We start from the raw sequence: 25,062 nt of genomic DNA, 5'->3' as shown, positions 1-25,062 counted from the left end.
GCGAGAGTGCGCGAGGTGCGCGCGCGGGAGGAGGCCCCGGAGCGCGTCGGTGCCGGCGGCGCAGCCCGCTCCCCGCGCCCGGAGTGAGGGACCGGGGCGGCCAGCGGCGCGGGGGAGGGCGAGGCATGTGCACGGGCCGGGGGGCGCTGCAGCCGCCCGGGGACGAGGAGGACGGCGGCGGCGGCGAGGAGGAGAGCGGGGGGCTCGCGGCGGCGGGCCCGGGCCGGGGGGATGCAGCGGGCCGTGTGTGTCTGGCCGTAGCTGACGCGGGCCGGCGACCAGGCGACCAGGCGGCGGCGAGAAGTAGCGGCAGGACGGGCGGCGGCGACGGCAGCCCTGAGATGCAGTCTCCTCTCCAGCGGCCATGTTAACCAGGAAACCCTCGGCCGCCGCTCCTGCCGCCTACCCGACCGGTAAGGAGGGCCGCTCGCCCGGCCCCGGCCCCGGCCCCCGCCCTGGCCCCCGCCCGGGCGACCCTGGGGGCGCGGCGCCCGCTCCCAGGACCTCGGCCGAAGTCTGCGCCGAGGCGGGCGCCCGGGGTCGGCGCGCCCTCGCCCGCTCCGCTCATTGTTGCGCGCGGGCCCCGAGGTCCTCTGAGGGGAGCCCCTGAGCCGCCGGGCGGGGCCAGCCAGGCCTCCCCCCGGGGCTGGCGCGGCGGGGGCGCCCGGTCGGCAGGCCAGCCCCCTCCGGGCCTGCGGCCGCCGGCGACATGGACCGCCCCCGCCCGGCCCCTCCGCGGGCCGCGAGCTCGCGCCGGCCCCGACTGAACTTTGCAGCCGCCCGGGCCCGGCCCGCGGGGCACGTTGGGGACCCGCGCCCCCCACACCCCGGAGGCCCGCTCTCGGGATCCCCGTCTCCCCGGGGAGAGCGGGGTTCGCTGCCTGCAGGGGTGGGGCGCAGCGGCGCGGTCTGGGTGCCTTTCTCCCCCCTGACCCTCTTTTGTCTCCTCCCCGCGTGGCTCCCAGGCCGAGGAGGGGACAGCGCCGTGCGTCAGCTCCAGGCTTCCCCGGGGCTCGGCGCGGGGGCCCCCCGCAGCGGAGTGGGGACCGGCCCGCCCTCCCCCATCGCCCTGCCGCCTCTCCGGGCCAGCAACGCTGCCGCCGCAGCGCACACGGTGAGAGCCAGCCCGAGGGCGGGCGGGGGGCCTCGGGCGCGGGGCAGAAGGTCGAAGTGCGAGCGTCTCCACGCCCTCGGCCAGGGGCCTCTCCGGGACGCCGCCCTCGAACTTGGGCGAGCCCCAAGCTGCAGCCACAAAAGAGGACTCGTGGCGTGGGCCCCTCACTTCCCCTCCGGAGCCCGCCCACCCCTGCGCTCCTCTTCCCGGGGACTTCCTCCTGCTGCTCTCCTTCGCTCTTCCCTCTTTCTTCGTCCTTGCTTCCCAGAGCTGCTTTCCCGGCCGGGTAAACATCCCTCCCCGCCCCCCACCACGACGGGCGGTGGGTATTTATAGAAACAGATGTGTGTTAGGGGACAGCCAGGCCGGCCTGCCCGGAAAATCGATGCCCCAAAGAGCCTCCCAGGCCTGGCTCCAGCCAGCAGGGAGCCCCGCCAATTGTCCCCCGCGTGTGGAAGCATGTTTTATGAGTGCTACAGGTTTGAGCACAGCAGAAATTGTAATTAACATTAACAAAAATAAGAGCCACAGCAGCAGTCAAAACAACAAGCCACCCCTGTAGGATTCAGCAGCTGGATATTATTCAGAAGGAAAAGGTCAGCTTTGCTTTGGAAGTGGGAAGGGAAGGGCACCTGACAGGTGCTGTGGTCCCTCTGTGGGCCGGGAGGGAGGGGAGAGCCCGGCGTCGGACTGGAGGCTGCAGAGATTGGCAGGCTGGATTTGACTTCAGCGTGTCCCTTTTCTCAGCTCCCAGAGATGGGCCTTGGATGGTGGCCGCCAGCCTAGCGGAGGTGTGCACTTGGAGGAGGTGACGGTCCCGAGGTCTTAGTTCCACCTGGATCTCCCAGGGGAACGGCCTAGTGTGGTTCTGTGTGAGGGCTGCTGGCTAGGGTCATGGCCTTGTTTGCCAAGTGAAAGTTGAATGTTTGTAGAAAAGGCCATTTCTAGCCTACAGAGGAGCCACTCGGGGGGCACGTGCTTGGGGCGACTTGTTTATTGGAGGAGAATTTGGGAGAGGGTGACGGAGTGGAGTGGAGCATCTCCTCTTGGATGTGTAGGAGTTTCACAGGAAAACGTTTTGTTGTTATTCTCTTCTCCCTCTCTGTCTCTCCCTCCCTCTCTCTCTTTTTTCTGAGATCTAGACCCAGGGGCTAAGAATTCACTACACAGAAGTTAACCAGTCTGTGTTGGACTGTTGATGGCGGAAGAGAACCTGTCGGTAGGCTGGTTGACTCCGTATGTTATGAGTGAACGTTCTTGTCACGGTGACGTTTTAGTTCAGGGACTCTCATTGGTTCTAGGGGTTTGGCTTTATTTGTTTGGTTTGGGCTCATCTGACAATTTGGAAAATATAGCATCTATTTTTTCCTCCCCGTGTGGATATAATCACATGACTCGATGTGACCTGGGAAAGAAATGCTTGGTTTGTGTCCAGATTCCAGTTTTCTGGGAGTGGGCTTTGCTTGATCCGAGCCTATTTGCAGTTGAAGCATGCAGTGAGATTAGAGAAGACGAAAGATGTCCACTGGAGGAATAGCCCGCAGTGGACCGGAGAGGAGAAGATGTGAGGCTGCTTCTCAGGACCCCTCAGGATGGAGGCTTGTGTTTGGCTGTGGTATCTGCCTGACTTACCTGTTTTATCTTACCTGTAGACTTCAGTATGCTGTTAATCATGAAAGGCTTGGTTTTGAAAGTGTGAGTTTGGGTTTTAGTTGTTTAGTTTTGATTTTATTGGTACAACATTGCATATTTCATGCAACAGGAATGTTTAAAAGGACCACAGCTTTCTCTGGTTCTCCTTCCTTTTACAGATGAGGACACAGTCAGGCAAGTTTACTAGTTTGGTCAGGATTCCCTGGCCAGTTCATACCCAGGCTGGAGCTGCTGCCCGGGCCCTCCTCAGACTAGCTTTCACATACGGCTCCGAGCTGCTAATTTTAGGAAATTGTTTTAGTTTCATTATAAATGCAAAAACCTTTACAGTTCCCTATTCCCAATTGTCTTTGAGGTTTTTATGAGTTTTTAGTTTTTAATTCCACAGCAGTTAACACCTGGGAAGAGCTATTTTGGGATGAGTCGGGGAAAGGGACATTAAGGAGAGGAAGAGGATCTTGTCATAGGAGTTTGCCCATGTTCCCTTGTGAATGATGCAGCAGGTGGACAGGTATATGGTCATAAGGACTATGAACCTTGTGAATGATGCAGCAGGTGGACAGGTGTATGGTCATAAGGACTATGCACCTTGGGATCTGTCTACTCCATTGCCTTTAGTCCTCTGGCTCCATGGAGGTACTTTGTACACTTAGTCATTTTGTTTATCTCTGTTTGTCCTAAAAGTGTACCCAACAACTATCTTGATTCCTGTTAGTTTCTTTCTTTTAGTGTTGTACAGAGATATTAATATACTTATTTTTAATAAAATTCCCAAATATTAGTATTGTATCACTTTCATAACTGTTTTAATGTTTAAAGCACTCTCCAGTTTACCAGTTTTACCTTTATAAAATAATTGGAATTAAAGAAGATGGAATGTTCCCATTTAAAAACTAGTAATATTTTGAAGAAGAAAGTAGACATTTGACACAGGGCCACACAGACTGTCAGTGCGTTGGAGGAGGAGCTAAAATTCCAATCTTTCTGGACTCTATTCTATTCCCATAACACTCTACAGCATTTCTAAGATGACTTCAGAGAAGTTTTAAAATGCCCAGAAATGTTAGCACAGTGAAATATCTGCTATTTTCCCCTTTATTATTGGAAGAGATTAAAATTACCCAGCTGGTTAGACTGTTGCTCTTACATGATTTTTCACACCAAAATGTTTCATGGTCAGAGAAGGCTTTTTTAGGTCTCCGTTGTAACGCACGCACCATGGGTGTCTAGGGACGGCATTCATTCAGTGTGTATTTTTAACCGTGACAGCCCGTGTGCTAGGTGGACAGTGGCAAAGGGCAAGAAGCAGCCATCACAGACTTCGAGAGGCTGAGTGAGAGTGAGAGTTTCATATCCTCCAGTTGATGATGTGGTCCTGGCATGTGTATCCTGGAAATGTTCTGGGTTTTCTGGGGGTTTCCCCCGTCTTATAGATCAGGTAATTGCACTTGGTTCTGAGTTTGGTGGTGATTTTAGAGTGTCCTACAGTGTTTGAGACGAAGTCCTCCTTTCCGAGAGCCTCTCGAATGAATCTTCCTCACATCTGGGAAGTTTTTAAGACGCATTGCTTTTCGCTGTTGAGTTGATGTATCTGCTTCAGGTACTTTTTAACTGGCTGTCATTTACCTCCAGGTCTCTGCTGGTGGCAACATCTTGTGACTTGCGTCACCAGGGACAATTCCCGATTCCCTCGGCATTAACTTCATGTTTTCTTATGAAGGTAGAAAGGTAGTTCTCAAGAATAACTCAGAGAGGTGAGAGTTAACAAGCACTTATTGACGTGTTCTTCCATCCAACAGATAGTTGTTGAGTGCTTACTGTATATTTGGGTTTGTTAATAGGGACTTACAAAGATAAGAGGTGACTCCGCCCTGGAATTGCTCACGGCCAGGTGGGTGCATCAGGTGTTCAAAGAAGTACAGTAAAATGAAGTAAGTGTTACAATGTATCACTGCTCTATAAGCCAGTGGAAGGGAAAGGAAGAGTTTCACAGAGGAGTTGAGAGTTCAGCTGGACGTTGATGGATGAGTAGGCGTTTACCACAGAGACATGGTTAGGAGGGAGATTCTAAGCAGCCTTTGGAAAGGACAATTATGATAGCTCTCCTTTCCTCGGTGCTATACTAAGCACTTTACACATTTTACCTTATTTAATCCTCCTAATAGCCCCAACGAGGTAGCTTTGTTATCTTGTTTTTACAGGTAAGGACACAGCTTCAGAGAGATTACTTAAATTGCCCAAGGTCACACAGTTAGTAAGTGGTGGAGCTGGGACCCGGTTCCCAGGTGTCTGATTGAAAATCCCTGGACTCCTAACCACTGTGGAACGTGACCTCACCAAAAGCAGAGGAGCGTGAAAGAGCCCGGGGTTTCCACGGGTCTTGGGGAGTCCCGCTTTCTCAGTCTGGGAGAGAACAGTCAGAGTGGTGGATGACATTGGAAGGAATGGGGTCCTTCAGCCTCTGCATTTAGAACCTCCTGTTCTCGTCTGTAAGTTCTTAGATTATCTGTGGACATGGGTGCAGTTGTGGACCTTGAGCAAAAGCAAAGGCCGTGTCGGATTGACACTTTTCACTGGTAATTCTGGAGGTACTGTGGGGAAGGGAGTGGAGGAATTCTAGACTCAGAAGCATGTTGGGGGGCTGCCTCAGTTGTCCAGTGAAGGACTGCAGGAGCGTGGGTGAGGCAGTGTTGATGGAGTGGGAGGGCCATCGAGAGAAGCCATGAGGCTCAGTGATGACTCAGGAAGGTGAGGAGGGGGATGTGGAGAAGGCTTTCGGGGTGACAGCTTGAGCATGTCTGTGGAGGTGGAGCCTTTTGTTTATCCGGAATTAAGGGTCATGGGAGGAGGAAACGGTTTGGTAAGAAAAATCCTGAGTTGAGTTGCGTAGCGTTGCCTGTGGGAAAGGCAGCTGAACAGTGGTTGGACATGAGGGTCTCAAGTTCAACAGCGGACATTAGGCAAGGCTGGCTAGAGGTGCAGATGGGGCAGACCTCAGCCCGTGGTGGTTGCCACTGGAAGCCCTGGCAGTGGTCAGGATCAAACAGGGAGAGTTACGGAGTGGGGAGCCATGGGAGGTGAGGCTCGAACCCAGGGGACCCTTGAACCCACCCATGGGTAGATGAACTCAGTTGATGTGGTGGAGGAGAGCGGGGGAAGACAGTTGGAGAGACAGGAGGTGATCCAGTAAATTGGCAAGCTTTCTTTAGTTCCAGTCACTAAACTTTTGTGATTATATTTTAAATTATGCAAAACATTAAAATTACAATTGCAGAAATTGAAGTGAGTTTCTGATGCTCAAGAAGTTTTACTTTGCTATCTTTTTAGGCCTTCCTGGAGCCCCAGGGTTAACTTTGTCCCTAAGGAAGCCTCATGCTTTTTGTAGCATGAATACTGGTCATGTCGGCATTTGTTCTGGAACCTTGCCATCCTGCCCTGAAGAGAATGGTGCTCTAGAAGAGAGAGATTTTGAATTTCAGCTCCTTTTATTCCCTGGTGCTTGAAAGACCACAGTGGGAAGGAGGGGTGCAGAGAGTGAGGCTTGGGAACAAACGTGGTGACCAGCCTGTACTACTTTTATATATACCCACAACTTTCCTAATTCGTTTTTATGGGCTGCTCTGCTTTGGGCATAGAATGGGGATAAAGTAACCTGTCCAGCTGCTCTGACACAAGCTAAGCTCACTTAGCATGGAATATCATCTGTGAGTTTAATAAAAGGGTTCGACCAAAAGTCTTCCAAAAATCTGTCTGAGACATCAGCTCCCTGGGTCTCTGAAATCGCACTTCAGAGAAGCCCAAGTACTGTACTCTGTTCTGCTTTTAGATGCGAGCAGAGTGAAAGCTCGCCCCCCAGGTGGTCGCTGTGCACGCTGCGTGTGATGGAAACTTGAGGGTCTTTGTCTGCTCGTAGAAAGACTTGGAATTTTGTTTTATAATCCATGTGGTCCTAAACCATTTCCTGAGTTTCTGTGTTACATACACAGAGCACTTCTACTCTTTTGCTAGTGTATAAAGCCCAAGAGGTAGGATTTACAAAGACATAACGGGAAAAATACTGGTGGCAAAGGACTTCAGCTAAGTTGACTGTCAGCTGCTAGAGGGCAGGGACTCTGCCACTTATGTGGTTAGACCTCGCCTATTGTGGTTGAGTGAACGAGATGGATTGTGAATGGCAAATTGATCTTTAAGATTTCATATGAAAATCACCTAGCAGGATGCTTTAAGACGTGTGGGCGGTTGTGAGGCTGGCAAGAATTCCTAACAGGAGGGGATCCTGGCTGCCAGCCCTCTTTCACCCTCACCTCTGCAAGGATGATGCCTGAAAGAAACCCCAAGCAGATGCTCAGTGGAAGGCTGGGGGCCCCTTGGCTTGCACTGTCAGTTCTGTTTAGACAGGAATGTTCAGGGGTGGCATGTGTGCCTGAAATAGAAATCGCTACTTTGTATTCCTCGTTGGAAAGCTGTGTATCCCAGCAGCCCAGGGAAATACATGTCTTTGGAGAGCTGAGCCACTGACCAAAGGAAGTTCCAGAACAGTGCGGAGTTGGTTTGTTGGGCTGAATAGCCTTAAATGGTCATCACAGTCAGTGAAGCCCAGAAACTTTTAAAAATAGGTTAGGGGTTTACGAGATGCTGCAGTGCATATCTACATGGGAATCTTTCAGGCCTAAAAGTGCAATTTTCTTTGCCACTGGATCATGCATTTTTGTAGGTGCAATCAGTTAGCTTTCCAAGTAATGGAGAAGACTGAGCATGAAGATCCTAGTGTTTTCAGAATAGAATAGCTAGACCTCAGAGAAGGAGTAGTGAATAAGACAGATGAGGTCCCTGCCCTCATGGTAAAAATAAGCTTCTAAATGAAGTGAAAGGTGTTCTGATCTGGGGCAGGTGGAGCCCGTGCAGGGTCGGCATGTTCATGGTTATTCTGTCTCCTGTTTCATTTTTGTTTCAAGTATGGTTTGAGTGTACACCTGTGAAATGCCAGGCCCTGTGCTAAATGTCAGATATAGAGTGATGAACAAGAGAGAGGTTCCTGCCTCCCCGGGAACTTACTCTGAGGACCTGAGGATGTAAAGCAGAGTGCTTGTCTGTTAGGTGTAGCGTTGATGGATCTTTTTCTCAGGATCCCAGGTTTCATAGCCTTACCAAGCCCACTCATCTTTTCCCGGCATTCGTCAGGCTGTCAGCATCATGTCCACTGTTCTTGAGTGTTCATGAGGTCCCTCCCAGGTGCACAGCTCTTTCCATTTAGTAAACCTGATTATGACTGTGAATTCAAACCAAAGTGGACGTCATCCAGGTGGGGAGGTGGGGGAGCTGACTTAGGACCTGCCCTGTCAGGCAGACAGACCTCTTCCGTCCTTTCACGTTTCCTTTCTGAATTCTAGATTGGCGGCAGCAAGCACACAATGAACGATCACCTGCATGTCGGCAGCCACGGCCACGGGCAGGTTCAGGTTCAGCAGCTGTTCGAGGATAACAGTAACAAGCGGACAGTGCTCACGACACAACCAAATGGGCTTACGACAGTGGGCAAAACGGGATTGCCGGGCGTGCCGGAGCGGCAGCTGGAGAGCATCCACCGAAGGCAGGGGAGCTCCACCTCCCTGAAGTCTATGGAGGGTGTGGGGAAGGCAAAAGCCACCCCCATGACTCCCGAGCAAGCAATGAAGCAATACATGCAAAAACTAACCGCCTTTGAACACCACGAGATTTTCAGCTACCCTGAAATATACTTCTTGGGTCCAAACGCAAAGAAGCGCCAGGGCATGACAGGTGGGCCCAACAACGGTGGCTATGACGATGACCAGGGGTCGTACGTGCAGGTGCCCCACGACCATGTGGCTTACAGGTACGAGGTCCTCAAGGTCATTGGGAAGGGCAGCTTTGGGCAGGTGGTCAAGGCCTATGACCACAAGGTCCACCAGCACGTGGCCCTGAAGATGGTGCGAAACGAGAAGCGCTTCCACCGGCAGGCGGCGGAGGAGATCCGGATTCTGGAGCACCTGCGCAAGCAGGACAAGGACAACACCATGAACGTCATCCACATGCTGGAGAATTTCACCTTCCGCAACCACATCTGCATGACGTTTGAGCTGCTGAGCATGAACCTCTACGAGCTCATCAAGAAGAATAAATTCCAGGGCTTCAGCCTGCCTTTGGTCCGCAAGTTTGCCCACTCGATTCTGCAGTGCTTGGATGCTTTGCACAAAAACAGGATAATCCACTGTGACCTTAAGCCCGAGAACATTCTGTTAAAGCAGCAGGGGAGAAGCGGCATTAAAGTGATCGATTTTGGCTCCAGTTGCTACGAGCATCAGCGTGTCTACACATACATTCAGTCCCGTTTTTACCGGGCCCCGGAAGTGATCCTTGGCGCCAGGTACGGCATGCCCATCGACATGTGGAGCCTGGGCTGCATCTTGGCAGAGCTCCTGACCGGTTACCCCCTCTTGCCTGGGGAAGATGAAGGGGACCAGCTGGCCTGCATGATTGAACTCTTGGGCATGCCGTCCCAGAAACTGCTGGATACATCCAAACGAGCCAAAAATTTTGTGAGCTCCAAGGGTTATCCCCGCTACTGCACTGTCACCACTCTCTCTGACGGCTCTGTGGTCCTCAACGGGGGCCGTTCCCGGAGGGGGAAGCTGAGGGGCCCGCCTGAGAGCAGAGAGTGGGGGAATGCACTGAAGGGCTGCGATGACCCCCTTTTCCTCGACTTCTTAAAACAGTGTTTAGAGTGGGATCCTGGGGTTCGCCTGACCCCCGGCCAGGCTTTACGGCACCCCTGGCTGAGGAGGCGGCTGCCAAAGCCGCCGACGGGGGAGAAGACATCAGTGAAAAGGGTGACCGAGGCCACTGGTGCTATCACCTCCATTTCCAAGTTACCTCCACCTTCCAGCTCAGCCTCCAAACTGAGGACGAATTTGGCACAGATGACGGATGCCAATGGGAATATTCAGCAGAGGACAGTGTTGCCAAAACTTGTTAGCTGAGTTGAGCCCCCGATGCTGGTAATCTGAAAGATACGACGTTGCTGAGCCTTACTGGGTTGAAAAGGAGTAGCTCAGACCTGTTTTTATTTGCTCAATAACTCGACTCATTTGTATCTTTTCAGCACTTATTTTAATGTAAGAAGGTTGTTCATTTTGTTTTTATAAAATACATGGGGACAATGCTTTAAGTTTTTATACTTTCTGAAACTGTTTCTGTGTTCTCAAAGTACGATCCGCCTCAACCGTGTTTAGTGCGGCAGAGTAATAAACATCAGTGGCAGGCCATTGATCACTTCATGACTGCTGCGCGCTTACAGATTGGCGTCAGAGACATTCACTATGTGTTTCTGGTTCAGATATATTCTCCCCAAGGTGATTGCCCCCGAAGGCCCCCTTCTCTCTGTGCTCCAGGTTCATGCACAGGGGTAGCGTGTCCTGTTCCATTTTCCATCCTTATCTGGGTGGTAGTCATGGCGGGAGAATGGTCAGGACAAAAATGATACTCTAAGAAAAAATGGACCTTGGAGATTTTTTTCCTAAACTAATGCTCAAACAAAATAAAATGCCCAGGTTTAAGTGCCCGGCTAGCACTCTGACATCCTCAAAGCCGGCCAAGCAGACCTGGCAGATAATTGGAAACATGTGTGCTCCTCCAAATTTTCTAACATGATCGGCGAGCTGTCTTGTAAAGAAGCCTCATATTACAGAATTGCTTTTGCACCTGACTTTAGAAGTGTGTTCCATGAACTGTTCGCCCTTCTCTCTGCTTTTCTCTTCTCTGTTCTCTTTTACCACCCATCTGTTGCTTGCATTTCATTTTTTTTTTTTTCCTTCAAATATATATCCCGGACTGTTAATAAGGAAGAGAGACATTTCAGCTGTGATTATGACCATTGTATCATATTCCAGTTAAAAAAAGAAGAACAGCCTAGCTACTTAAGGTGGGCGTTTTCAGAGTTCCAGAGGAGGTTCGGCAGAGATCTGTGAGTGCACACGTTTCAGGTCCCCTTGTAAGGTTCCCTAGCCTGGGAGAGCATCAGCTCCTCTAAAGAGGAAGAGGGTTGGAAATCCTCTTGATGAACAGAAGTCATTGTGGCTGTTCAGTAAGGCCGATTTTAACAACACATTTAAAGGAGGAAAAGTTCAACCTCGAGTTAAATGGTTTGACTTATTCTTTGCATCATTAGCAGAACCACAGAAATTTGCATTCCTCGATTTTATTTTACTTTCTTTTGGATTGCACTGATTGTTTTTGTGGGAATGACACTTTACCTGAAGAAGTAACTGAGAGTTAGTAAAAGAATATTTTCTTCTCTGAATAATAATTATTTTCACGGTGAAAATTTCAGTATTTTATCGCTAAGGTATGAGCAGTGATATATATCAATTTCAAGGCACGTGGAAAAAATTTTTTAGTATGTGCAATTTAATAGAGAAGGATTTCTGCCTGTTTGGACAATAGGTTTGGGTAGTATAAATTAGGATAAATACTCTTTTATATGCACAGATATTATTGTATTGCCTGTAAATTGATTTACAAGTACTTAAAGCATGGTCCCCCGTGAGGCCAAGAAAGTTTCCGGTTAAGTTCTTTTAATATTAATCCTACAGTTTCTCTTACTTAAAAGAATAAAAAATTTTGACTAAAACACTTTACTTATCTTGAGGCTTTGTCAGTTGGTGGTGGAGAAAAATGCTCAGGAAATACTACAGATATTTGCCAAAAAAAAAAAACCAGTAATAAGATTAGCTTATTAATAAGATAGTGATGTTGATATTTGCTTTACTATTTAAGGGTGTCACAGATAAATTAATTTGTACTTCTGTATTTAGAAATTATAGCTTCTTTCCCCTAGTAAAATTCTTTACATATTGTACACATTTCTGTGTAATCTGTGGAAGTGCAATAATATGTTAGTAAGTTGCATTTTACATGATGCTCATGTGATGATACCCCCCAATCAGTGGCTTATAGAACTTAAAGATTGCATATTTATTATTAAAACTTTGGCTTAAAGGCATAAGAACTGTAAGACTTGGTGTGGTGGCTTTGTAAAACAAGGCTCTCGATGGTTAGCTTCTTTGGGTCATTGAAATAAACAAAACATACAGGCTGCATTCCCTGTGCAGTGCTCCTTCCGTGCCCACTCTCATTTCCACATTTAGGTTTAAATATATGAACCTGAGCCCGCCCTTAATAGGAATTTCCCCATAAATTTGTTATACATGTGAAAATTTATAAATGGACTAATACTCCCTGTCTTTCCCTCACCACACTGGTTCTTGAGATGCCAACAGTGCATTTGTGACCATCTTTATTCACAAATGTAACCGGAAACTTTTAAGCCAAACTATAATGGGCAGCACTGTGGGGTCCCCCCCTCCCCCCAGTACAGTTCAATTTCCTTTATTCACAAGAGCCACCACATTCAGTGTTTAGTGATAGAGCTGCTTTATAAAAATTCTAGCTTAATTATAATGTCAAAAAGAGAAAAATGTTCAATCTTCGTTGATTTCAAAACATCAATAAATGAAGGGCTCTGATAGGCTACCCGGAGTTGGCTTGGAAACAGTCCTTGGTCTCACAGGTTACCGCTGTCTAGGGATGTCTGAGCTGTTTTCAGATTTAGGAATAGCACAGTGTTGTCTTGTCTTTGGTTGCAGTCTCAGCTGGCTCTGTTCTTGCACCACCAGAGTGCGTGTCCCCACCTGGGTGTATTGCTACAGCAGTGGAACAACAGTGATGCAAGACAGTGTAGATGAACAGTAGAGGAGAAATTGTGCCCTTAGTGTTAACAATGTGCCTTTTGTTCTGAATGCCATGTTGTAGGGCATGCATTTTTTGGCCTCTTTAACTCTCTGAATACTAGGCAGTAAGGATGGAACCCACCTCTGTGAAGATAACACCTGTCTTAAATATCCAGTTACTTAACAGGCCTTAATAGAAACCGTAAGGCGTGAATCATCGTCAGGCCCTGAAGAAGGTACCATTCGTTGGTTAGTTACACAGGGAACTCTTATGTTTAAGGGGTTAAAGATGGTCTTTGTTCTATCTTAACATCAGACTGATTTTTTAAATGATATTTTTTTTTGTTATGCTAACAGTAGACAAAAATCAACTGTATTTGTAAAAATTTACCTCAAACCATTTAATTTTCTAGCGTGATTAATCCCAGGGCATTTGGTATGAACCAAAGTGCATTCCTTTTATATGTGCCTGGCTCTAGTAAGGATGGCCAGGGGTTTTTACAATTTGGGTGCAAGGCACGTAAGCCACTTTTAAACTTAATGGGTGGTTTGGAGTCGTGTTAAGGGACTCCAGCAGAATGTTAGGAAACACTTCAGGCATCAGTAGCATTGGGCCATATTGGAATCTTAAAAGTGTGAATTATTTTAAAGAGAGCATTCATTTTTGTAATTTTTTTCATCAAGACTATTTCTGGTAAGCAGAAGACTTTTTAAAAAATCTGATTTGGTTGGCAAAGGTTTTAATATTGCCCAACACAATGCTGTGGTAGCATTTAAAAAAAAGTATTTGTGAACTCTTTCTTTCTTAGGGGCTTGTACATCTCTCTGCTATGGACATAAATAGAATTAATTGTAACTATACTCAGCTCAACTGCTACAGTTACGTCTAGGCAGTGGCTTGGGTTTTTATCGAGCAACAACTTAGACACGTGACTGTAATATGCTGCAACTGTGTGTCCTGAAAATCTGTGAAAATGGTTGAATGTGGACTGTGTATATATGTATGTAAAACCTTCTGTGAGATGCTGCTGTCGCCACTTGACGTGAACTCTGTTCTAGGGGATTTTGATCCTAGTGGCCAGTTCTATGATACTGTATGTATTGTACAGCTGATGACAGGAGTAAGACTGTTCAGTGAATATTTGTTAAATTTTATTGTCGTGGCCAGAGATAATTTCAGAATAAAATTTTAATGTCCTACCGTACTTTTCTCCCCTTTTCTAACTGTAATGTTACTCCTGATCTGTTTCTGACATTATTCTTGGTCTGGGAGCCTGGAGAGAGTTGAGAATGCAAATATTTTCAGGAATAATTGATTTTTTTGTTAGTTTGATCTGAATGTGCAAGTTCCAGGTAAGAAGGACAAAAGTTTTAGTAGGCAGCTCTTGCTTTTCTCAGGATGGTCTATTCGTTTACTTTTAATATTTATATGTTAATTTTCCTTTTTAAGCCTCTGCCGTGTTCTTTCTCTATCATGCTAGGACTTCAAATCTTTTTTGCTTTTTAACCTTCAAGGTGACAGTGAAGCTGTGGGAGCAGAGTTTATAAATTATTCCCCCCCAGTCTGCACACGGGTTCTGGTGAATTCTTAGGTGCTCTTGAATGCTTATGCTTTCGCAGTTCTTGGACTTGGTGGTCTCTAGGGTTCACATTTTTGGGGGGTTTTGGTGTCTCCTCCTGTCATGGCTGGATCAGAAAATAAGGCCTGTGAACAGGAACTAGCTTGTGATTCATCAAGTTCAGTTAACATGAGCGAGGAGTTCACTCACAGATGACAGCACGCAGCCGCTCTAGTAATTTGTTAGACATTGCAGGGGTATTATGTAGACAAATATTTCCCTCTTGTGGAAAGAACTACCTCACATTTTTATTTACACTCCTACTGCCACCAACAGCCGAAGAATTCCTTCGTGTGGCTTCCTGCGGCAGCAGTGGGATTTGCTGAAACAAGGGAACGGTGTGGGAGTTCCCAGACCCAGCCCTGTCTTGGCATAGCCTGTGCCAGACTCCCATTATTGCTGCTCTGGCTACTCAGAGTTCTTATTCAGTGAAAAGAATACCAGCCAGCCAACCAACCAAGAAATCCAATATACTTAGAAATAAATTTTTAAGAGATGTGCACTATGTATAAAATCGAAAATTGATGCTAAACCAGCAATTTAAATTGAAAATAGGTAGTCCAGGTCTGACTGCCTCAGAGCAGATCAGAGTTCCCTCTCATTCTCTTTTATCAAACCTTTTAAGCTCTTTTTAAAATTGATTAATGCTGTATTCTGTTTGAATTTCTGTAAACTTTTTCCTCTTAGAATCAACAACTATACAAATAAGTATTCTTGGAACTTCAAAATTGCCTTCACCTAGCGCTAAAGAATGTTCCTAGCTGGCATTAGTATTGGTCTGTTAGACAAAGGGAAACTAGTTTGATTATTTCTGCTTTGGAAAGAGAGCATTAAGCGATTTGAATAAAGGGTGTCTGTGGCTTGCTTTCATTGTTGTTTTAAAAATTTGAATTACATTGCATTTCTTTTGGGCCATCAGGCAAATAAACACTTGTCATTAGCTATACTTAACACGGTCCAAAATGAAAAATGACTGCCAATGTGTTGCACATACATAAGAAAATTGCAGCTTTCTGCAAAGGCTGGTTTATTTGGCTTGACTTTGACTTACTGTTTCGCTGTGGTCACATCCTTAATATCTGTGCTATATTTCACATATATGGGGCAGGGACAAAACTGCCATTCCTTTGCATCTCCAGGAAGGTCAATGAGTAAACCAAGTAATTAATATTTACTCCTCCATAGAAAGCTGACGTTTTAGGAGTATTGACTAGCCATCTAAAATAAGGAGCAGCAGGATGTGTTTGTTAGAAGACGTTCCAGGGCATTGCTCCTTATGAAGAGAGCTTCTCGGGTCTCATGGTGGTGTGTGAACGCCAGTTCAGTCTCATTCATCTCTGTGGGCTGTGATTATCCTCACTTGATGTTTGAGGAAACTGAAGTGATTTGCTCCAAACTGACTTTGCAAAAAGAGATTGGGCCTCAGGTTGCAATAGGTAAAGAATTTTGGTCTTAGACAGTAAAAGAAAATCCCTAACTGCACATCACACGCAAAAACTTAGGGAGGAAAATTTGAACTAGCAGTGGGCATTTCTATTTGAAGAAATTGTGTATCAGTTTCCAGGAATATTTTTTAAAAGGGGTGAAACTACAAAAAAAAACTGAGGACTAGAGCTCCTTCACCTCTGTAGGTGCACCTAGTAACTAGAATGCATCATGTGCACGCCCCTCAGTTAATTTGTGAAGGAGGGACTTCTCATATTGCCATAGGTGGGGAGGTTAATTAATTATAGTAGGTTTATCCTTTATTTTCTGTTCTTAAAATATGCTTTTTACATTTGAATGTGTGAAAATATTTTTGACTCTTTACTAGTTCTCAGGGATTACAAGTTAAATTTTACTGACTGTAGCAACAGGTAAATCTCTGAAATTCACATTTACTCAGGTGTCCTCTCCTTTGCCTCTATATTTAAGAAAACATAGAATGCCTGCCAGGGAAATATATAAAAATTAAAATTCCAAATACAATTTTAAAATACCAAATTGTAAATAAACCAATTTTACAAACTAAAATATTGTGTCTTTCCTTGCTTTTTATCTCAAATTATTCCCCCTTTTAAGTGTGAGGAGTTTTAAATATTTCGAATATTTCTTTAGTTATAAAAATGAAGTGTGTTATTTGCAAAACAAAAACCCATTGAGCAGGCCCAGATCCTTTGAGTAAGAGCCTCCTGAATTGCTTTTAGTTGTTTCGGGGAATGTACTTAGTGAACAAGCAGTTTCTGTGGACTTAACAGGAAAAGTGTATGAGTGAGTGTGGGCTAATTTGGCGTCCTTTTATCCGAAGAGGAATACCCGTTCATTTCCCCTTTCCTAGAATTCAAACTATTGGGATTTTGGCTTGGGTAGGCTTAAATTTAAAAAAAAAAAAAAAAAAAAAAAAGATGTCCATCTTACTAATGTCTGTTGCAGATGGCATTTGTTCGTCAAATATTTATTAGATACCTACTATGTGCCAGGTACTATTTAGGCACTAAGGATGTATAATGGTGGACAAAACAGACAGTTCTTTGCAGGGTTTGTAGACTGGTTGGGAAGGCAAGGTAATTATATGAACAGATACATAATTGCAAATGTAATCCGTGCTGTGAAGGAAAAGCTCATGGTGCTGAGTGAGTGTCTATATAATGGAAGGGAGGAGGGTGTGTTGTCTTGTAAGGATTAAGAATGGCTTCCCTAGGAAATAGCTTTTAAGCCAAGGAAGGAGAGCACGGTCAGAAACCCTGGAGCTAGAAGAAGCAAGGTCTGTGCGAGCAATTCAAGGAAGGGCCTTGTGGCGGCAGCCCAGAGGAGCAAGAGAACGTGGTGTGACATGAAGCTGGTAACGTGGTCGGGCCCCAGACCGTGCCAAGCCTGTATGTGCTGTTAAAGATCTTGGTCTTTATCCTGTGTGCAAGGGCAGCAACCAAGCATTTTAAGAAGGAAAGTGCCATGAGCAGCTTGGCTGTCCCTGGCTGTCTCTAGGAGAAGGTACGGAGAAGGGTGAGAATAGATAAAGGAGGACCAATGGGAAGTGTTTGCAAAAGACGGCAGATTGGACCAGCGAGCGCGGGGAGGAGATTTAAAGAAGTGGGGTGGGGGTGGGGGTGGGGGTGGGGGGGTGGGGGGGCGGCGCTGAAAGACTCTTGAGGGTGCAGAAATATTAAGGTGGAAATAGCAGTGGTGTTTCTTTGTGGATAAAAAGTAACTTGCTATTTTAGTGTCTGATTTGCTAAAGTGCATCAAAGGGAATTATAGTATCTGATTTGTTACAGAAAAGAGAGGAGTGAAAATTATTGCCTTTGGTTACAGAGTATGAAGTATTTGTAAGCTATTTATCTTTTACTGAAATTTGAAGCCTTTGAGTAAAATCTCATTAATTCAATTCAATCTTTTCAGGAAATTTTAGATAAAAAAAAAAAAGGATGGAGAAGGGGGATTGTAGAGGTCAGCTAAGCCAAGTTCTCCCCCAAAGACAGCTGTCCTCCCTCCGTCCACAGAAATCAGGGATTTGCTCTTTAGGGCATTTGGATATGCCAAAACAGAAAAAAGAAAAGAAGGAGAAGAGATAGCTCCCTGCCCTCGAAGACTTGTTTATGCAATTGGAAAGACAAGATTAGACAGGAAAGGTTAAGCAATTTGAGAACAATGTAAGACCAAACTCAGAGTAAGGGAGGGTCATTTGTGCTGCTGTTGGAGGAGGAAAGCTTCAGGGAGGTGAGTGTCTAGCGAGGTCCTGATGGAGTTCAGACTGAAAGAGAGAAAAAGCATTCTAGGAGAAGAGCAGTGCTCTCATTCAGCCATGTCAGGTGTCATTCATTCGTCTGGCCGATGATACTCTTGAGCACCTAGGAACAGGTGCAGAGTAAGGAAGTGGAGGATAATTCCTTTGGAAAGTGAAGCCTTGTCGTCTTGTGGATTCCCCAAATGTGCCCGTTCTCCGCTCAAGAGCCACTGCACGTGTGCTGTCTCTGTTGAGGACACCTTTCCCAATTTCCGCCTCATCCTATGGGACTCAGCTCACACCAGAAGTCCCTTCTGCAAAGCTCTCCTTACCTGCGGTTGAGCAAAGTGGCTTTTCCGACAGCTGACACAGACAGTGTTTTCTTGGCTTCTGAAGGAGGTTTGCTCATTCGAAACTGTGGGGACTGAGCTGAGGAAAGCAACGGGACCTCTCCCCTGGGCGGACGCTGCCGGCGTGATGTCTTGGAGATGACATTTTAGTCCAGGAGGTAGATTTTCAACAGATAACCACAAACAAATCAGTTATAAGTTGTGATTAGCGCCCTGCGGGAAAAGTGGCTAGATTTGTGAGAAAGAAGACTAGACTGGGGTTCGCAAGGGCCCCTCTGCTATAGGGGCCTTTGTGTTGTTCTGAAGGAGGAGGGCGGCTCAGAAGCCAGGGAAGAGCGGTCCAGAGCCTGGGTTCCAGGGCGCGCCGGGCCTGCGGGCCTGGACCTCGGGGCGCGAGGGGAAGGGTGCGGAAGAGGAGGAGGGAAAGGGAGGCCGGCCAGGGGGAGGGGCTGGGAATCCATTCTGATGACACCAGGAAGCCATTGAAGTGTTTCAAGTGGATTTTTAAACAGCCATTCTGGTTTCCTGCGGAGAAAAGCTGGAGGGGAGCCAAGGGGGAAAGGCGAGACTCGGTGAGCGAGAGGAGCGCGCCGGCCGGGAGGGGTCGGAGAGACCCTGGGATGGGACCAGCGGTGGCCCAGACCACGGGGCTGTTCCGGAAGTGAGGGAGGCGGGGCCCAGACGGGGCAGATGCTGGAGATGCCGTTTGTGGTACTTTTATAACTAGAATAGCATAGGCTGAAAAAGTGCTTTTCTATGTACCCATATAAAAATTAAAAACAAGCCGTAAAGGTTTTTAATTAACAAATTTGAGGACTATCTGCCTATAAAATCTCAAAGTTCACAGATTCAATTTAATTAATCTGTTAACGACTTTTTAAGTCAGTAAGAAAAACACTAATAAACCAGTGAAATAAATGGACAAATGGCATGTTTAAAAGATTTATATGAGAAACAAAAATCGACCCAAAAAACCCATTTAAAATTGTGAATCCAAGTAATGTAAATTAAAGCAGTGAGTTTATTTTTAACCTCTGAAGTATCAACAGTGAATGAAAAAGTGAAGCTCGTGCAGCCAGCGTGTGGGGTGGCACACAGCGCTGGTTCGCTGACGCTGGGGTATAATTAGCAAAATCTTTCTGGAGGGCAATCTGGCAGTCTGCACTGAGAGCTTTAGAAATGCTCGTTTGCTTTCACCTGACAATTCCACTCTCAGGAACCCACCTCAGAATAGTCCATGATGTACACAAAGGTTTATGTACAAGGATAATCATAATTATATCTAGTAGCACAAATATGGGAAAAATCGTGTCTCCGTCAACAGAGGATTGCTTGATAAATTATGATAAATTTATGTTTTCATGGACAAAATGTTCACAGTGTAATATTCAGCAAAAAACTCCCACTCAAAACAAAATAGGACTCAAAACTGAATGCCCTCCCTTCCAAAAGAGGCAGAGAGATGCCGTAGGAAGAACTATTAGGAGGAAATAGACCAACGTGTTAACAGGGAGCTGATTTTTTTTTTTAACAATTGACATATTATTGACGTTGAGATACAATTGACATATAACATGTTCATTTCAGGTGTACAACATAATGACTCTATGGGAGTTGATTTTAATTTTAATTTTCTTTGTATGTGTTTTGTCAGTTTTCACAAGGATCATTCACATTTCAATAATGTTTTTGAAAACCCAACACTTTATTAAGAAGAAAAATATTTGGAAGGGAAGGAAATAGAAAAGGAGACTGCCATGGACCTAGTGAGCAGAGCACTTTAGTAATGCGAAGGAGATCACTTCCCGTCTTGCTGGCCCATCACTGAGCCACTTCCGCTCTCACCACCTGCTGCGCTTTCTCACCTCGTTCCCACGCTCCCCGCTCCCACCTCACTCAGCCTTATTCTGATGGCTGAAGGTGGCAGCCCTGGGCTCCCATTTCCTAGACCCTAAACCTCACTGTTAGGACTGGTTTGGTCATTGGCCCTTGTCTTCCCTGAGGGTGAGGGACTGTCTTGCTTACTATGCTGTATGTACCGGGTGACAAACATAGAGGTCAGGATAAAATGGGGCCTCCATACCAATTTTTGAGTAAGTAAATGGAGTGCTTGGAGAGGGTCAAGGAGAGATGTGCGCCAAGGGGCCACCAGTGTCCTTTCAGAGAGGTTTCAGGAGAGTAAAAGAAATGGACTGTCCCGTTAAGGGGCCAAGAAGGAGGCTGGCGGGGAGGAATGGTATGGTGGGTGCAGATTCGCTCACAAGGGTCAGCAGTGATGGGGTAGATGGAGAGAAAGGTGACTAGCAAAGGGGGAGCAGGTGGATATTCTCCCTAAGTAGGCAAAAGTGAATCAGATTACAGTGCCTTCTTCTGCTTAAACTCTCCAGTGACCTGTCATCCCACTAAGGATAAAATGGGCAATTTCCTTGGCATTCCTTCAAAGCCCTCCGCCATCTGGCTCCCATCTCTTTCCAACCTCATTTGATTCCATTCTCCCCAGCTCAGTGTGCTCCGGCAGCAGCTGTCTTCTGCATGTTCCCTGAATGTCTCAATTGCATTCCTGCCTCAGGACATTTGTACTTCCTGCTCCCTCTGCTGAAACCCTTCTACCCTCTCCCTTTCTTTGGTTCTTGACATCTTATCTTTATTACTTAGATCTGACTCTGGCTGCTCAGAGAGCCCTTCCCTGACTACGCTCCCAGTGCCCACTCCCACACCCCCAGGCCATCTCCATCATACTACTCTGTTTTATTTTCTTTGAAGCATTCATCAGTATCTTAAGTTATCATGTTTATTTTTTAATGATTTCTTCTTGCCTGTCTCCCTCAGTAGGAGTAACTTACATTAGAATTGGGATCATGCTAGATCTTGTTACCTATTGTCTTCAACGGTGCTTGCACACAGTAGGTAGTTCTCCACAGTAGGTAGTGCTGTTGAGAATAAGGCTATGTATGTTTGGAGGAAGTGAGGAAGAAGCTGGGGGAGAGGGAGAAATTAGAAATGTTATATGCCAGCACAATAAATAACTGTCATTTCTAATGCCAATCCTGAATGTTTGACCTTGGCTACGTAGAACCCTGTCCTGGGATTATCAAGTTTCCTCTGGAAGGAGGGGAAATAGTGCCTTGATTGATTAGCAATGTCTGCTATGGGCATCGGAAGGGGCAGTGTAGTCGTTTACGTTTAAGGGACTTTTCTGTATGCCAGTGTGCATTGCTTCATTTCTTGTGTTGACACGTGGACGTGGTGCAGGATATGGCTGAGACTAGATCTTCATTAATGTATAGGTGTTTAGTTTTGTTTTGTTTTAGGGACCAATGTAACTTGAAGAGCTTCATATTCATATTTTTGTGGCAGCAGTAAGAGGTGGTCTAGTCGAGATGACAATGTAGGAGGAAGCTGCAGCTGAGTTGTTTTCATTCTTCAGATACGGGCTGTCTCCTTTTAGGCTTGGCATCTGCAAATCTCTTACTCCTAGGGCTAATTATTTCCTCTTGAGAACAGTAAGGCCTTTTATCGAGATGGCCACATCCCTGTGTGTCCTGATGCACAGATGATGAATAATGGGGCTGATTAGCCCAATGACCTTCATGGGTGATAAAGGGAAACCTAAAGACATGAGCTTTGCCTGCTCTGGGATCAGCTTCTCTCTGGATATTTCAGAGGCAAACTCCTTTATAACAAATAGTGCATTGCACTTGTTTCTTGTCTGCTTCATGCATCACGCTGTCTTGAAATGTGGATTTTTCAAACCCTCAATAGATTGCTGGACCCATGGACCCTTCACTAGGATCTGCTCAGCACACACCATTTAATAGTGATTGACTTCTGGGCACACGCGAGCCACCACACTGCTGTGACTGTCATAGCCCCGAGGTTTGGAGGGCCTGACAACACCGTCACTTCCACCTGTTACTCTGAGTCAGTGCTGGCATTGACCTTCCCCCAAACCAGTGCCAGACAGGAAGGAAGGCAGGTTCTCTGTTTGGAAGTGGTCCAAGCGTCAATTACCACCACTATGAGGAAAGGAGCCAAAGAGCCACTGTTGCACACAGTCTTCCCTCTTCCTGGCCGCATCTGCAGTCAGGCTCACCATTGTTCCCTCATTTGACCTCAGAACGTATCACTATCGTGGGTCTGCAATTCCAAATGCAGCACTGTGGCAGGCAGAACAATGTCAAATATATCCATGTCTGAATTCCCAGAACCTGTGAACATGTTAGAGACATGACGGTATGGACTGAATTGTGTTCCCTCTAAAGTTTGTATGTTGAAACTTGTGATACTGTGATTTAATAAGAAATATGTACTTTGTCTTTGTCCCCAGTTCCTGGCACAGATGTCCTAAAACTCTTGTAATTTCCTCAGTGATAAGAGTTGAAAGGAACGCCTTTTGTTATAATATTTGGTCTTAGTCCCCGGTTCCTGACTCAAGAGCCTTAGATTCTAAGACCCTTGGAATCCCCATAATGATGAGAATGTCTTTCTGTGTGCTAACAAGGTGACTGACGACTGCGGCCCCTGGAAACGGGCCAGATGGGGCTGGGTGCTGGAAAGACCAAGGCGTGAACTTTCACCTGCGCCTCCCGACCTCCAGGGAAGGGAGAGCAGCTGGAGATTGAATTAGTAATCAATCATGCCCGTGTGATGAAGCCTCCGTAAGAATCCCTCAGCTGCAGGGTCAGAGAGCATCTGGTTGGTGGATGCGTCCATGTGTGGGGAGGTTGGTGCATCCTGACTCTGCAGAAACAGAAGCTTCTGTGCTTGGGACGCTTCTGGACCTCGCCCTGTGTACCTCTTCCGCTGCTTTTCATTTGTACCCTTTATAATATTCTTTACAGGAAACTGGTAAGCATAAGTAAAGTGTTTCCCTGAGTTCTGTGAGCCTTTATAGCAAGTTTTTGAACCTGAGGAGAGGGTTGTGGGAACCCCCCGGTTTGTGGCTTGTTCATCAGAAGCACAGGTGACAGTCTGGGACTTGTGACTGGCGTCTGAGGTGGGAGCAGTCTTGTAGGTCTGAGCCCTTCAACTGTGTGGTCCATGCCCCCTCTAGTAGTTAAGGTCAGAATTGCATTAAACTGTAGAACACCCAGTTGGTGTCTGGAGAGTTGGAGAATTGGTTGTCAGTGAGGAAAAACCCCACACTTTTGGTGTCAGAAGTTTTGTAAGTGGGGAAACGTTTTTCTTTTAGTAAGCTCTGATCCTCAATGTGACTGTATTTGGAGATGGGGCCTTTAAGGAGGTAATTAAGATTAATGAGGTCATAGAGGTATGTCCCTAATCCCATAGGACTGGTATCCTCATAAGATGAAGACATCCCAGATCTCTCTCTCTCTCTCTCTGTGCACACGCAGAGGAAACGCCACGTGAGCACTTGGTGAGAAGGCGGCCCTCTGCAAACCAAGGAGGGAGGCCTCACCACAAACCAAGCCTGCTGCCATCTTGCTCTTACACTTCCAGCCTTGAACTTCCAGAACTGTGAGAAGGTAAATTCTGTTGTTCAAGCCATCCAATCTGTGGTGACGGCAGCCAGAGCAGCCTAACACACAAGACAAAGGGCGGTTCAAGTTGCAAATGGAAGGAAGGTTGTTAATCAGCTGGTCTTGAGACAGGAAGAGCATCGTGGATGACCCGGGAAGGCCTGGTGTAATCACAGGGATCCTTCAAAGTGGGAGAAGGAGGTAGAAGAAGGGAGTCAGAGGCAAATATAATTATTGCTTATTAGTTTAGAGAGATGCAAGTGGCTGGGTTTGAAGATAGAGGGAGGGGACCATGAGCCAAGGATGCTGGAACCTCTAAAAGCCAGAAAAGAGAAAGAAATATATTCTCCCCTAGAGCTCCAGAAAGTATGGTAGTCCTGCTGACACTCGACTTCAGCCCAGTGAGACCTGTGTCGAACGTGTAACCGACAGAACCGTAAGATAGCAAATTCATGTGGTTTTAACCCATGGAATGTGTGCTGATTTGTTAACACCACCAAGGGGAGATCAATGTAAGCGTGTTATAGCAGAGTATCTGTCTATTAACACTTTTAAAATAATAGTTTGGATATACATGCATATTTGGGATTCATTTCCTCCTGAGAGAAAAATTGATATTGAGAACAAGAAGGTGACAAAGTGTGTCTTCTATAACCCAAGTGAGCTGCCACTTGAAGAACACGGGCTGGATGGAATCAGAGCACACAACTTGCATTTCCAAGTTATGTTACTTTCTTTGCCAAAACTTAAACTCACAATAAGCAAAATTATTAAAGGACTCTGCGTTTAAATGTAATTCACTATTTAAATAGAGGAAAATTTAGGGTAACATAATATCTGCCTGTGAAGGGACTTTTGAAAACCAGTTAATTCTCTCCTTTTTCATCAATCGTTACTTTTGAGAGAGAGAGAGAGAGTGTGTGTGTGTGTGATTTTCAGGGGTCATTTGTGGTTTCAGGGTGCCCAGCTACTGAAGGCAGCTTCCCATCACTGCATTTTGAAGAATGGCTCCACCTTCTTTCTGGCTTTTCTATTCTCTCTCTGTATGGTTGGCCCTCCGTAGCCGCAGGTCCCTCTGTATCCATGAGTTCCACGTGTCTGGATTCAACCAACCACAGACGGAAAGGCCTGTGATGGTTGCATCTGTACTGAACATGTACAGACTCTTTTTCTTGTCGTTATCCCATAAACAATACAGTATAACAACTATTTACATAGTATTTGCACGGTATTAGATACTATAAGTCATTTAGAGATGATTTAAAGCACATGAGAGGATACGTGTAGGTTAAATGCAAATACTACACCATTTTATATGGAACTTCAGCATCCAGGGATTTCAGTATGGTGGGGGTCCTGGAACCATGCCCCAGAGACCGAGGGAGGACTGTAAAGTC

General features: G+C 46.4%; 1 protein-coding gene across 2 annotated transcripts; it reads left to right on the top strand.

Annotated features, from left to right (window-relative positions):
- The first annotated feature begins 281 nt into the window (after positions 1 to 281).
- DYRK2 (dual specificity tyrosine phosphorylation regulated kinase 2) lies at positions 282 to 13,718 on the top strand. Of its 2 annotated transcripts, none has more exons than XM_046664037.1 (3): positions 282 to 413; positions 966 to 1,114; positions 8,158 to 13,718. In XM_046664037.1, exons 1-3 carry the CDS (start codon positions 365 to 367, stop codon positions 9,763 to 9,765), a joined length of 1,806 nt encoding a protein of 601 aa, XP_046519993.1. In that variant the 5' UTR covers positions 282 to 364; the 3' UTR covers positions 9,766 to 13,718. The 2 variants fall into 2 exon arrangements, with proteins under 2 accessions (XP_046519993.1, XP_046520000.1); XM_046664044.1 differs by lacking the exon at positions 282 to 413 and adding an exon at positions 4,400 to 4,698 and having other exon boundaries at positions 1,099 to 1,114.
- Positions 13,719 to 25,062: the final 11,344 nt, after the last annotated feature.

Source organism: Equus quagga, chromosome 1 (genome assembly GCF_021613505.1).
Source record: "Equus quagga isolate Etosha38 chromosome 1, UCLA_HA_Equagga_1.0, whole genome shotgun sequence".
In the NCBI taxonomy this organism is placed as follows: Eukaryota; Metazoa; Chordata; class Mammalia; order Perissodactyla; family Equidae; genus Equus; species Equus quagga.
Note: the sequence above shows the minus strand (reverse complement) of the source record. Positions and strands in the feature narration are given on the sequence as shown.

Bases quoted from the DNA above. Each gene is read 5' to 3' on its own strand.
- DYRK2 (XM_046664037.1), top strand. From the start codon at position 365: ATGTTAACCAGGAAACCCTCGGCCGCCGCTCCTGCCGCCTACCCGACC. The intron at 414-965 runs GTAAGGAGGGCC...CGTGGCTCCCAG, and splicing joins TCCTGCCGCCTACCCGACCG to GCCGAGGAGGGGACAGCGCC. The intron at 1,115-8,157 runs GTGAGAGCCAGC...TCTGAATTCTAG, and splicing joins CTGCCGCCGCAGCGCACACG to ATTGGCGGCAGCAAGCACAC.